Genomic DNA, 15,097 nt, shown 5'->3' on the forward strand with positions numbered 1-15,097 from the left:
GGCCTCTGCTATCCACATAATATCCCCCTCTGTCACTATAATTCTTTACACCTCTGTCTTCTGAGTTGCCTGAAAGGCCTGTAGACCAATGACTGAGTCACGTTCAGCTTTGTTTCTGCCTTCCCTTTGCTTATGACCTGCTCGGTTGTTCATCCTCAAATTGCCCTTTAGAAATGTCATTAAAGCTCTTCTTGTTCAAATATCCTGCCATTTGGAGAACAGGACCCTATTTGCACTTTCTACAGTGTTCTATCCTTCATGAACCTAGACTACCTCCTCCTGTAGCCACCTTACTCTCAGGCGGCCAAATTGTTTCCCCCCACTTCTAGTCTTTCCTCCCACAGAAATAAATACATCCTTCTCTTCATCATTTCAGTTTTCATCCCATGGATCATCTCTAGCCTTTTTGGGTATGTACTAGATGATCCTCAGAAGGCATCAGGCCAGGCTGCAGGTCTGGATGAGCAAGGGAGCCATACACAGTGGTGTATGCATGTGTGCGTGTAAATGCTTGTGTTCAGCAAAATGAGAAGCAGCGATTCTATTTGGTAGTGAGGCTCTTTAGATTGAAGAAAAGCTAAAGGACACAGTAAAGCAGCTTAGCTATCAGCCATATTCTCTTTCTGCTTATAGCAATAACTATTCTCTCCCTTGAAAGAGTGCTGAGCCAATCTAGGGAAGGGAAGTTTTTGCTGTCTTTACCCCTCACTCCTATGGGACAGAGACTAGAGCTTAGAAGAGGAAGGAGAACAGCAATTGAGAAAGTTTCAGTTTCCTTGGACCATTGAATACCACAGACCTTCATCAGAGCCAGGTGAGACACCAGCCATCTATGTGAGTAATATCACAGTCCAAAAATCCACTTCATCTCTTTGACTTTTTTTCTATGTCCTCTGAGGCTAGAAACATTTGTGGGTTGCTACGTGAGTCTTATTTTATGAGGACTTAGCTGTTCTTGTTCTGGATTCTACCTGAGCCTCTTTCCATGCTTCTCCCTTTCAGCTAATAGAAAGCTATAAAAATGGAGGCAGTCTGCTAATTCAGGGACCGGATCACTGTTCACTGCTTCACTACGCAGCCAAAACCGGCAACGGGGAGATTGTGAAATATATCCTGGACCATGGTGAGTAGGCACAAGAACTTACCAAAGACCACTCCTGCATGAAGTAGAGGCATCTTCTAAATTGGCATTCACCCAGGCTGTCTTCACAATGGGAAAAAGACTGCTAATCCCATTTTAACTGACTCTCCCAGCTTATGTGAAGCAGCCAGGCTTACAGATCATTGATACTTGTGGGTCATCCTAACCAAGCAATTAATAGAAGACATCATCATATGGAGCCCCATATAGGCTATTATTGGATCATTAATTTTTAAAAAGTAAAGGACAAAATTAAATGCAGTCTGGCGAAATGTGTTTTATTTTTCTAAAAACTTTTTTTTTTTTTTTTGTAAAGCAACTGATTGGGATCAGCTACCTAATCCATATTTGTAGTTGACCATTCTGAAGATTTATGACTCTGATTTTTTTTTAAATCTTTGTAGTTTCTCAGTTTCTTCTGTTGGAATCCCATTCATCTTTTTAAGCCATGCTTTATTTTCCTTGAAACGCCTGATACTCCTTTGTCCTCTGTGGCCAGCCATACTCACCTCCCAGAATATTTTCTTACTGGGATTTTGAGGAATAATTTGGTGTTAGATCCTCTGCTGTATTTGATCTAGAGCACCTGTCTCTAAGAGCTTGTTAGAAGCATTAATAAAGATGGTGAATATCAAGTCTCTATTGTTATGTTACTTTCTCATGTTTACAGTATTTCTAGGAATAAAGAACAGGAAAAAGGGGGATTGGGCAGGGTGTTGTGGGTGGGGTCTGCTTGGCTAGGCTAATTGAAAGGAGAAGATGTGGAAGCTCAATGTGTCTGAGGACATAAGGTCCACTGAGATCCTGGAAGATTTGAGAGCTGATAGTGAACATGTGGCCTACTTAATTGGCACCCAAATTCAGATTATAGATAGTAGCAGATTAGTGCTTTGGTTAGAGTTTGTTAATTGGTTTAATGTGTATGCTCAAGAGAAAAAGAAAAAAGACTCAAGATTCCCAGTCATTATCTAACTTCATTCACAGGAAAGAGTTCCAAAGGTCTCAGATATTTCCTGTCTCATCAGAATCTCCAGTGGGTCAGGAGATGCCCAGGAGAAAGACTGGAGATAGTGAAGTAAATAGATCTCTTCTGATTGAACTTAAATCTTCCAATTGGAAGTCCAAGAATCACTACATTTTTGATGGCATTTTTAAACTTTACTATTATAGTCGAGTAATGAAAATTCATTTGCAATTGATCTTTGTTGAAATGCATTTTTATCAATCTTATATACATTACCAATTTTTAAAAAATCATCCATTTCATCATTTCTATTTACTTAAGAATATGAATGAGAATTTTTTTTTTTTATTTTGAATGTGAAATCTTTTGGTAGTCAAATTCACCTGGTTCTGCAAGAGTTAAATGCTCATTTGTTTTCTTAACATCTTTTATTGCTGATACAATGTGTATTAACCTGTGCATTTTGAAATTGAAAACTACCTTTGCAGAACCATTCATCTCTTTTAAATTATAGAAGCCTCTTTAAACTATCCTGTTCTTGAAATCAGGAACAAGTAAATGAAAACCTTACCCTATCTCTACTCTGTAATCACTTTTAAAGGGATCTCTGCTGATTGAAATAGTCTTTCTTTAGTACTGATGATAACTTTGGAATTACCCTGGCCTAACCAAAGTGGCAGTGCCTTTTCTAAAGGGCTTCCAGAAGCCATTTAGGATTGTTGACCAGACTATGGTATCATATTTAAAAATAAGCAACAGATTTGCAGTAGGTAAGTCTGATCAGTTTGAATCCATGTAAATAAAAAAAAAAAAAGAAACTAAATAAATGAAATTTTTATGCATGCCAAAGATCCAGAGAACACACTCCTCCTAGTTCCTGAATGCAGCAAATCTCTTGATCTCTTTTTATTTTTTACAATTTGGTCCATGACGGTCCATGTCTTTCCTGCAACTTCAGATATTATAAATCCAAAATATGTTGAAAGACCTGACAAAAGGTGCCTTTGCTTCCCGTGGATTCAGTGGGCCCCTTTCAAGGTTCATAAGTGACACTCATGTGGCCCTCACCTTGTACAAGGTTCGGGGCATCTTTACTGCCGTAAGCACCTCCCCCTCTGCTGTGCCTGCTTCTTCAGTGGGCATTTAGAGTAAGGAGTGTGGTTCAGGATCAAGAAAACACCTGCTGAACAAGAGTCCTGAGAGATGGTTGTCTTCGCTGACAGGAGGATCCACAGTGTATTTCTCTTCTAAGGCTCTTTCAAACTGGCTGAGGACTGCAGGAAGTGAGATGTGTGGTTTGTTCTGAAGAAGCCACAGGGGGCCTCTTCCTTTGGCCTTCTTCTCTCATACATACAGCCCGCAGCTTTCCTTTATGAAAAAGTGGAATCTGGGCATTTAGAGAGTTGAAAAGAGAACCGAGGAGGAAGAGAGCTAACCATTCCAGAGACAGGGCAGAGGCTAAGGATGCTGAGATTCCCCATGGTGGTTCCCACTTTTCAACTCCTTTCAGCCATCATTTTTGCGGGCTCCCTCCCCCTAGTTTACCCCTCCAAAAGACTTTTGTGTTGTTTTGTTCCACTACGCCCTATGCATTGGGCTCTTTTGTTTTTATTCTCCCCACGCCTACCCCATTGCCCCCCACTGTTTTTCCTGATAGAAATCTCACTCATGCATTTCCTTTTTGATTTCAATGGGTTATTTTGTCTTCCCTCTTTTTCTGCCTTCAATCTTTCTTTTTTCTTTTTTTTTTTTTAAAACACCCCCCCTCCCTTTTCTGCCTCTGGTCCCAGAGAGAAACGACCACTTTCCTGCTGGGCCGGGATGACAGTGCTGTTAGCATTCCCAGTGCCAGCTCTCCCCACATCTGTGCAGCCTTTGTCTCTGGGCAGAGGAGGATTTGGAATGGTCTGCTGGCAGTGTCAGGGAGACTAATGGGAAATGAGTCCTAAGAGAGGGAGGAAGGGAGAGAGGCTATGGGGAGGTGGAAGGAATAGCAAAGGGGACTTGGATGCATTGGTGTGGGAAGCAAATTAAAGAATGTGTGCTACAAAAGGCACGTCGAATATAACACAAATGCAATATGGATGATAGAGTCAGAGTCGCACCAGCAAGGAACAGCATGGCCCAGGGAAGAGCCCAGGGACTGAGTCCTTGTAGTTAGGAGAGCTTGACCACTTACCACCATGCTTGCTTCTCATTTTGAAAGATTTTGAAGTTTTGCCTCCTTTCATGTTCTTCGAACTTCGCCTGCATACTGATGTATATGTCCCCTTACGGGATTGTTCTTTATTTTCCAGACAATTTCCCACAGGGTCCAGTCCTTTAAATCCATGTTTCAATTATGAATAGTTCTCTGAGGAAAAACATGTGGTCTCGGATCTAGTATGATTTAAACATGACAATCATTCATTTTTAAAAATTAATTGTCCCAGACACTTTGGAGGAAAAAAATCTACAGCACTCATTACACTAAAGTTTATTGAGCTAGATGCTAAATGTATTAGCACATTTAATTTCCATTTGACAGATGGTAAAAACAGAAGCATCATGAGGTTAGGTTATTAATCCAAACTCATGCATATGTCTTCTGGATTCCTTATTCTAGCAAAAGTCCTGAGATACAAATAACCAGAAGGCAGAGGAGCTGCATGTGCTTGTTGTATAAATTGAAGAAAATCAGTCTTTAATTTTTTTCTCTTTTGTCCTTTTTAATTAGAGAGACCCAACTTTCCAAAAATCTTAGGAGTTATTTTGTTGTTGTTGTTGTTGTTGTTGTTTTTGGTACCAGGGATTGAACCCAGAGATACTTAACCACTAAGCCATATCCCCAGCCCTTTTTCATTTTTTATTTTGAGACAGGGTCTTGCTAAGTTGCTGAGGCTGTCTTAGAACTTGCAATCCTCCTTTCTCAGCCTCCTGAGCCACTGGAATCACAGGCGTGTGTGCTACCACACCTGGTTTAGGTGCTTTTTTTTTTTTTTAATACATTTTATCCTTCAAGAAAATTCTTGTGACCTTGGTTTATTATGTTCCAGTTCTCTGACCACCCTCATCCAAATCTTGCAGCAAGGTGACCAAACAGCACAGGCTAGTTTAGAGCATGGTTCTAAACTGGTTATTTGTCAGTGCAGAATAAACCAACAGGGATGGCACACCTTGTGTTGGGATACACCTGGCAGCCGCTCTTCTTGTGTCTTACTGTGTGGCCCCCTTCTTGCTAGCACAATGCAAACATAGGCCTTTGAAAGCAGGCTCACAAAATGATGAGAAAATGTACCTGTGCTATTAAAAGCAGCTCCCCACTGCCATCTGTAATGAGCTGGCTGCCACCTTTCCCCTTCTTCATTGGTCATTTGCCTGCCAGTGCACAAAATGTTCTAATGGGCTGGGGATGGAGCTTAATGGTAGAGTGCCTGCCTAGCATGCACGGGCCCTGGGGACTGGGTTTGATCCCCGCACTTAAAAAAAAAAAAAAAAGTTTTGGTATTTTGTGATTGTGTTAATGGAAGGAGAAAGGACTTTGGGGTTGAATAAATTAGTCATTCCAAGTCATACCCCAAACCCTTAACTAGAGTTTCTTTAGATGTTAATTAAGAGCAAGTGTCTGTTTCAGTGTCTGTACCTCTTCTCTGGCCACAGGCATGCCAGAAGCACAAACTGGAAAATCAGCATTGGAATAACTGAGTTGGCTGCCCTTTTAATGATTCTGTTTTTATCCTGTTCAGATCTGGTGAGGCACAATGTCCTTTCTTTTCCTTGTCCCCACCCTTAGATTGTCAAACCCTTGTTGTTAATGAATTAAAATATTTCATGTTCCCTCCCATGCATGGAAGCTTGGACCCTGGGGGTCACTGGACCCATGGTGGATGCAGCTCTGATTGACAGTGCTGCATAAAGGAGGGAGTGCTGCATAAAGAGGCCTCTGTTGCCTCAGTTGGGTACAATTAGCAGTCATGATGGGGGCCTAGCTGCTGGTGAGGCCAGGCTGTTTGTGTTCCTGGAATTCCTTCCACAATGACAGGATTCAAAGGTTTGCTGAAGGTATCTGGAGCTCTTCAGAAGGACCATGGGGCCAGTGGGCCTTCTTGCTCCTGATCCTGTGGAGGATGCCTTGTCAGCAACTGAAAAGGCGTGGAGTGCTTGGTTCTCTGGCCTATAGCTTGAGTGGCTTCGAATGCAAGTGGGAGTGAAGTGGTCCTCTGTGTCATCTTCCTACACTGATGTTCCATGTGATTGATGTGATCAGCTATATATGACAGAGAACAGGACAGTTATCACTAACTAAACTCTAAGTGGTGCTTATGGTGGGCTGGACACTGTTATATGCATGTTATGCATAATGATTCAGGAAACCTCCCAACAACCTTTGAGATTAATATTAATCCAGCTTTGCATGTGTGACAACCAAGGCATTAAGAACTTGTCCAACATCTAGAATGTGTTGGAATTGAGAGTTTAAACCAAGAGGGGCAGTGCCAGGAGCCTCGGTCCTAATCTCTGTCTAGTCTGCTTTGGATGTGTGTATGAGGTGGAGGGAGAAGGATTATCATTCTTATTTCCTCAGAATCACAGAAGTAAGGAACAGAAGTACACCACAGTGAATCCCACCATTTGTACATCCATAAGAATGTGATTCCAATTAGAATAAGATATATTCCATGCTGTGTAATTATATCAAAATGGATTCTACTGTCATCTATCATGAAAAGAACCACTAAAAAAAGAATATTCTCAAACGTTAAAAAAGATGATTGCGTTAGATGTTTGTTGACTCATTCATATAATGTACATGGTGGATACAAAAATAATAAAAGCATTTTGATCCTCAAGAGATTTAGAATAATTTAAGAGATAAGGCATAATATTTGACAAGGAAATTTGAGATACAGGGTAGAACCAAGGAAGCATCATGGGAGTTCTGAGATCACAGATCATCTCTTCAGAGGACCTTGTCACAGACAGGGCTTTGAAAAATGTGTTGGGTTTGGGTATGAAATTAGAAAAAGAAAGGCTATTGTGGGTAGGGAGAGTAGGGGATCAAGCTCCCAGATTTAGAAATCTGAGAAATGCACTATCAGTTGTGCCCTTATGAGTTCAGCTGACGTGAATAAATGAAACTTAAAGAACCAATGAAGGAAGGGGTGTTCCCAGTGTAAGCCTATAAACTTCATCACGTACTTGGGAATGAACAGTAGATGATAGACGGAAACTTGGAAATCCAGGTGATAAAAGACAATTTTATTTTTAAATAACACTTTCTTCATGTAATTACATTCCAAGCAGACACCTGTTAGGAAGTCTACTTGTCAACTAGAATAAAAAGTAAAAAGAGGAGGGAGTAAGGGAAGGAGAGAGGGAGAAACCAGGAGGAGGCTGGGATGTGGCTCAGCAGTAGAGTGCTTACCTAGCTAGTATGCCCGAGGCTCTATGTAGCATCCCCCATGTTCCTTAAAATTTCTTAAGATTCACCTCACTCCAATGAAGAGCAGATGTGAAAGCGATGAGGTCCAGATGATTTAGCTCCGGGATGAACAGAACTTAGAAATTCAATGATATCACAGTCATTTCTTTGGCAAATTCATGGTTAGAAACTTAGAATATCTTCCCCCCAAATTTCTTACATTATGCAAAGTAAGTTAATTTGCAGTAATAATGATCTCCACCAATACAAAGACAAATCCCAAGGATTGTAACATGCCCAGTACCTAAAACTGTATTTGGTACTTCCTGCCATGTTTATTCATTCATTCAGCCAAATATTTAAGCATCAGCGTGGCACCAGACTCTATGTTGGGTATTAAGAAGGACACAGTGATGGGGAAAGCACAGGCTAAATCTTCCACAAATTTACTGGAGTCTAGATTGAGAGGCAAATCAGTAGGTAATTTGAAAATCCTTACTCAAGTCTCGTGCTTAGTAAAGTAATGCCATATCCCCATTGACCTTGGATGATCCCAAGTTAGATGATAAGTCATACTTCCCAACTCAAGTTTGAGCCACAGGGTCAGCATGTGAAAAGAGAGTCATGTAGGCAGGGTGTTCAATGCAATATGTGCAGTGGGGTCTTAGGGGACTTAGTGTAGGAAAAGGGGCTCTAGAATGAAGGATAAGGGATTGCAAGGAGGGAAGCAGTGGTCAGAAGGCAGAACAGTGAACATTCCAAGCAGTGTATTCAGACTGGATGTGAGAATTAGTAAATAAAGCACCAACCAAAGACAAACTCATGTGTATTTCAATTTCTAATGATGTGTTTATAACTATTTATGGGTATGCGTAATATTTCTTCCAGTTTTTAGAAGGGAAATTTCACAAAAAGTAAGACTTTAGCCTTTTTCTAATATGAAGACACTGGACCAGATGATGTGTGCAGTGTTTGCAGTTGTCACATGGTACCATGGGAGGTCCCTGAAATACATCCTGTAGCTGGAGAATGAGAAACAGTCCTGGTAGCCCACTTGATTGGCTGTTGTCTCCCTGGGCAGCCACCTAACCATTCTTCACCTCCTCTGCTCCAATTAATTTTATTTCTTCAACTTGATTGAAGGTCTTTGGACAGCAGAGACCGTCTCATCTTTTGCATTTCCCATTCTATCCGTTATTGACTCCAGATTGGGAGATCAATGATCAAGAGGTAGAAGAATTCTTTTTTTGTTTGTTTTCTTTTTGTCTTATTATTCCTATCACCAAATGACTCCGTTAAAATTCACCTTTCTATGGCATTTTAATTCTGTGACTATAGTTTCTCTGTTAATGTTTACTTTGGAGCTTATTTTTGATGGGCATCTTGCTTTCTTCTTTTCTAGGACCTTCTGAACTACTGGACATGGCAGACAGTGAAACGTGAGTGTTGCCTTTCATTGCATAGTCTAGATTATTTTCTTCAGAACATTTCTAGGAGAAGATTAAAATCTAAGGCATATGAGGTAATTTTAATTTCATTGATTAAAGGTCCACTATCAACTGTATTTATAACTGTGCAGGCAGGGCTAATCTGAATAAAAAAATTTATGATAAAAATTGATGATATGTCATCGTGACTACATGCATAGACAATGCTAGTCATCAATGAGAGCTTCCTAGAAACAAGGTGCTTTTACACTGGAGCATCTTGAACTGCTGAGAATCGTCAATAAATGCATTTACCTCTCTCTATATAAACCTGGTAGAATAAAGATGAGTGGGATGGAGAGAATTAGTTGATGAGCAGCTAAATAGGTAGAGAGCAAAAGTGGGATTGAATAGAATGGAGGACCAGGGGGTGGGGTTTCAGCTGTGAGTTACTAGAAGCCACCATTGCTCTGTAGAGCTGGTACACACAGCATGTCCCTTTGGCACTGTTGTGAGTTCTGCTGCCACTAACCCCAGTTTGCCTTTTCTATGGGTTGCATTTGATTTTTTTTTTTTTAATGAAACTCTATGGCATTAAACATCTTTTTACTTTGGAACTCAGAATGGGAATATATTCCTCCCTAGACTGCCTGTCACAGATAGAGGCAAGTCTATCACTATGCCCTCCCAGAGGCTGGTCTTAGACCTGCTTCCTGCTTGGAGATCTTGGGCCCCTGAAAATCTCACTGAGCCTCCCACATACCCTCTGAGGCTACCCCTCCTTCTGCCTGCCACTCACACAGAACCCAAAGTGGCCTGAGCAGAGTGGAGGCCAATCTGGTTCTTTCAAGTCAGGTTTTCTGGAGATATTCTTTTGAAGGCCAAGTAGGGTCAATCAAGCATTCTGAGATGCCACAGAAAAGTGGTGGCCTTTCATGCTGCTCCCTGGGCACTTCACCCAGTACCTTTCATGCTCTGCCCAAACAGAGACACAGAGGGAATTATTTTGGGTGTGCAGACAAATCTATGCAATTATTCTATTTGATAACACCATCAAGCATATGCTAAGTCAAGCAGCATAGAAAATTTTTAAAAACTAACAAACTATTTTAAAAAAATTACTAAGCCTAGTTAACCAATGGAACTAGATATGATATGATGGTCAATCAATGAGAAAGTCAAGTTTTAGGCACCCCCTAGATCACCTTCCCAGGAACTTCCCACAGCCCTGATATCAGCTGACCTAAGGGGAAAAGGCTGAGGAGCACAGGACAGCAGCATTATGGTAGGGGGTAGGATAATTCCCTTCACCATTCTGCCCCCCCTCCACCCCCAAGCCTGTCCCCGATGCCTTTATGAGTGCTTCCCATTTCATCTTTGATTTAGGGGTGAGACTGCACTGCATAAGGCTGCCTGCCAGCGGAACCGGGCTGTGTGCCAGCTTCTGGTGGATGCAGGAGCATCTCTGAGAAAGACGGACTCCAAGGTAACTGGATGAGCGAGTGCAAACATCCTCCCTCCCTTGGGATCGTGGCCACTGTTGCCTTCGCTGGAGCCCCTAGCACAGGCATCCTTTCTGTGCTTATGGAAGTGCCTGGGGCTTTGGAAAAAGGAGGAAAAAATAGAGTGCTTCCTTTGGAGAAAGTGCATTTTAAATGCATAAGCACAAAGGGCGGGTGTTGCTTGCCTGTGGCACTTTATAAACCTCTCAATGTGCTGGCCTTGGGACTTGGGGGTTGTTTGTTGAACTCCAGCAGGCAAATTGTGGGGAGGGGAGATCCAAAGCCCCAGGAAAGGGGTCAGGACTATGTTCAAAAACATTGGCCTGGATAATGAGAAGTTCCTTTGGGATTTCTCTTTCAGTACTGAATCCGATGCCATTTAAAATCTGTTCTTTATGTGGCTCCTTACATGGATGCCAAAGTGATTACCTGTTGGCTCTTTGGAGCTTGGTTCCCAGCTTTGAGATGGTTACAGACTTAAATCTGCTGTATTTCTGAGGTTCTCTATTTTTCTTTCATTTTTGAACATTTCTTTCTATTTGTGGCTTTATAGTATTCCCTAAAAGTTAATCTAGAAATTAGATAGGTTGGGAATTACTGTTGGTACAGAAACTGAACCTTAAAGGAAGTTGAGTGTGCCCTTGGACTTCCTCTTTGAACATTCAGCCTAGTGTTGTTTTAGCAGATTGGCTTTTTTCATTTGGTGACAGAATACCCTACTGTCCCAGAAGGATGATGTGACAACAAAGTTGGTTTTCATGCTCAGTTTGTGTAATCTGTTTTGTTGCCTCACCCTGAGGCAGTGTAGCTTGAAACGTGATGGATTTCTTTGCAGCCAGAATTATATAAATCTGGATTTAGAGTGTATGGGTATCTTGAAGGTAGTGAGAACACCGAAGAGAAAGGGTGCGGAGAGATGAAGTAAAGGTGCAGTTGAAGTCTAATAGAGTTGAACTTGGACTGAGCCTGGGGGGTGGTGTTTCTACAGAAGATCAACCCTATAAAGAATCCTGATAAGCTCTGAGAGTTTTAAAGTACCCTGGGTAGACTCCAAGGAATGGCCAACCACTTACCCTAGAGTTGCAGAGAAGAATTTTAATGTATAGATGAGGCTTTCATTAAGCAAGCACTGAGTAATTTGGATTTTGAGTAACTAACTGTAGCCATGACACATATTTAACTTAGAAGTTTAATCAATGATTTCAGCTCCACTAGACTTAATTTAAGTAGAGACTGCATATGTGCAGTTTTTGCCCTAGAAATTGCTCAGACTTTAGCAGGCATTGTGAAATAACAGTCTCCTGAGTAGACCTCTTTCCTTTCTGAGCTGGTTGGGTTGTTAGGAATCCTGCAGTTTCCAGGCAACACACCAGTATTCTTGCCCTCTTGCTGCATCAATTCTGCTTTAAGCATTTCAAATACACTTGAGCTGTGTCCCGGTTTCTAGTTGGTCAGTTACTCATCTGGCTAGCCAATTTAGTATGTTATTTCAAATGGCAGATAATTGCTCAATATGATATGCTCCAGATGACCTTTGTATCAGAGGCTTTGATGGTTAACCTACCTGAGGCACATGCACATTGTAGGCAGGATTAGACAGTCCCTGTTGGGTGGGGTTGGCCTGGGGCCACTCAGAGCATGCAGGTTAGCTGCCCATCTATCACACAAAGGCTAGTTTTCTACTTATTTATTAAAAAATAAAAAATAAAAGGAGACACATGAAATAAAGGACAAACTGGGACTCAGGAGACTTGGCCTGTGAGCAGGTTGCCCTTTTTATTTTTCTATTTTCTTCATCAGTTAAGTGGACTCAGGTTCTCTGGGATTTTTTCTAATTTTGTGTCTTGTATATGTGTGCTTTTTCAAAATGCAAATAACTTCATTATTTTTATGACTATAAATACAGAACATTCTCACACAGAAAACTAATACTATAGAAAACACACACACACGCACACACACGACAAAAGCAAAAATCACTAAGGATCCCACAACCTAGACCTGAATCCAATAAAACTTTTAGTGATCTCTCTTTATATATCTGTCTATTTTTCTTCCATTTCTTTTAAATTGGGTGAAGTGATACTATATATGCCATATTGTGTAACATGAGTTTTCACTCCACATTATGTTCTAGGGTAAGTAATACAGCTCTGCTTCATTCCTTTTAAGGATCTTTAATTTAGGCATTCTGTAACTTAATGCTAGAACATAGTGCTAGAACACTGAACATGATAATTACAACTTGATCTTCTTCTAGAATTATTTAGGAAGAAGTAATGTCCCAGGAATTTCTCTTATTAGAGAAAAGTTCCTTAAAAATCAATTTGGAGTCCCACTAAATGGAACAGGAATTACTATGGGAACCTTAAGCTAGTGGTTAAATGCTAAATTCTAAAGTTTTAGAGTGATTCCTGAGCCATCATTACTGTTCTTAAATCCTCTACTTACATACCTTTGTGTGCTACTTGAAGCAGGTTGAGGTTTGTGGTACTCACTGGGGTACCTGAGATGAAGACAAAGATGAAACTCTTTACTGATTATTATTCTTATTATTATTGGTACCAGGGATTGAACTCAGGGGCACTTAACCACTGAGCCAATCCCCAGCCCTTTTTTTGAGACAGGGTTTTGTTGAGTTGCTTAGAGCCTCACTAAGTTGCTGAGGCTGGCTTTGAACTTTTGATCCTCCGGCCTCAGCCTCCCAAGCCACTGGGATTACAGGCATACATCACTGCACCCAGCCTTTAATAATTGTTTTTGAAGTCATGTGCATTTATACATGGAACCATTTCTTTGGTGTAATGATCATGAATGTACCTTTTCCTTAGAACTTGATATGACTTTTTAAATAGATAAAATAATATAATTGAATAAAAGTTTAGAAAACTTCAAGGGACATTAAGTAGGCATTCAAAAAAATGGACACACTGCCTCCCTTTAGTGCAGACTTGTACTCACCAGACTCATTTTAAAAAAAATTCTCAAACAGCCAGATATGGTGGTGCACATCTGTAATCCCAGTGGCTTGGGAGGCTGAAGCAGAAGGATCACAAGTTCAAAGCCTCAGTAGCTTAGTAAGGTCCTAAGAAACTTAGCAAGACCCTGTCTTTAAATAAAATATATTTAAAAAGGACTGGGGATTTGTCTCAGTAGTTAAACACCCCTGTGTTCAATTCCTGGTGCAAAAAAAAAAAAAATTCAAACATAAATACAAATGCTTGGTGTATATATACAGATATACAAAAAGCATTATAGTAGGCTATAAGAAATTATGTAATAATTTAAAATATTTTGAAGATGTAATGACAAAATCATGATGTATTATTAAGTGAAATAAGTTATATAACAGCATATAGGCAAAGTAGAGTTTTATTTTTATAAAGAAAATTATGCATAGAGGTAGAGAAAATGATAAAAAATGATAAAAAAAACTTACAGAAGATGAAAACTGGTTTTCCTATTTTAGTGCAATGATTGGTGATTGTTATTTTATTATTTATGCTTTTTTTTTTTACTTTTCCAACATTCCCTTAATCAATATCCATCATTTTATATTCAGAAATTAATTCATTTTGGAGCAATTCAGGTAGTTAATTATAAATTGGGCATAACTTAACTGAAGACTGAAACCAGCAAAGAAAACCTTTCAGATTATTTGTGAGTAGCCCTTTCTCTCAGCTTCAGCTTGTCAGTTCCTAGAGTTTAATATAATAGAATCTAAACTAGAAATAAGAGTGCTCACTTCCTGTTTTTTAATGCTGTTTTATCTCTCCCTTTCTAAGAAGGGTCTGTGTCCCTACAGTCACTGGGCCACTCTCTCTGTTTCTCTCTCTGTAAAACTCTGCAGACTTCTGTTTTCCGAGATTTAACCTCTCAAAAATGATACACTCTTTAATTTGCCAATTTAACCTCTCAAAAATGATACACTCTTTAATTTGCCAATCTCACAAGTTGGATATAATGCTATGATAAGATAATAGATTTGAAAGTGTCTTGTAAACTAGAACAGGGCAAACATGGGAAGATCTTTATTAGTGAGTAACCCCCTCCCCCCTGGGTCGGGGGGAGCTCTGTTTCTCTGATAACATATGCATTTTATCTCACTCCAAGTATTTGTGTCTCTCTCCTTCTCACTGCCACCTCTAGGGTAAGACGCCTCAAGACAGAGCACAGCAGGCTGGGGACCCAGAGTTGGCTGCTTACCTCGAAAGCCGCCAAAACTATAAGATCCTTGGCCATGAGGACCTGGAAACTGCTGTTTGACCCTGGTAGATGGGCCAAGAGGATGAGTGAGCAAATCACCTGTGCCCTGCTGGCAGTTGGGCAGCTCCCCTGGAAGAAGCTGATGGAATCCATGTATCTGTCTGTCTCCTGCAAGAATATCTGAGACCATGCCACCAGTTTTTAAGGGCTACCAAGATGTACAACAGAACATGATAGCCCAGTGAGAAGGAGGCAGGCTACCTGGAGATTTGTGGAATGCAAGTTCCACAAAATTTGATCCTTATTGCTTCCAGCAAGTAGCATGAACTTCTGTGTTCACCTGTATAATTTATTTTACAGATTCAAAGGATGTTTGTATAAAAGGCACTGCTCCCTCCTCCCCCATGCATTTTCATCTTTCCCCCGTCCGTCCCACACAATTCTACTGTAATTACC

The 15,097-nt window shown here is 40.5% G+C and overlaps 1 protein-coding gene across 2 annotated transcripts in view; it reads left to right on the forward strand.

The window, feature by feature from the left end:
• The window catches only part of Dgki (diacylglycerol kinase iota), a 404,075-nt gene extending 389,374 nt beyond the window's left edge, over positions 1-14,701 (forward strand). For both annotated transcript variants that reach the window (XM_076860225.2, XM_076860226.2), the window contains 4 exons: positions 1,003-1,123; positions 8,909-8,945; positions 10,320-10,419; positions 14,585-14,701. In XM_076860225.2, coding sequence (XP_076716340.2) covers positions 1,003-1,123; positions 8,909-8,945; positions 10,320-10,419; positions 14,585-14,701 — 375 coding nt within the window. The remainder of the gene's footprint in view (positions 1-1,002; positions 1,124-8,908; positions 8,946-10,319; positions 10,420-14,584) is intronic.
• Positions 14,702-15,097: the final 396 nt, after the last annotated feature.

The sequence above is a fragment of the Callospermophilus lateralis genome, chromosome 1 (assembly GCF_048772815.1).
Source record: "Callospermophilus lateralis isolate mCalLat2 chromosome 1, mCalLat2.hap1, whole genome shotgun sequence".
In the NCBI taxonomy this organism is placed as follows: Eukaryota; Metazoa; Chordata; class Mammalia; order Rodentia; family Sciuridae; genus Callospermophilus; species Callospermophilus lateralis.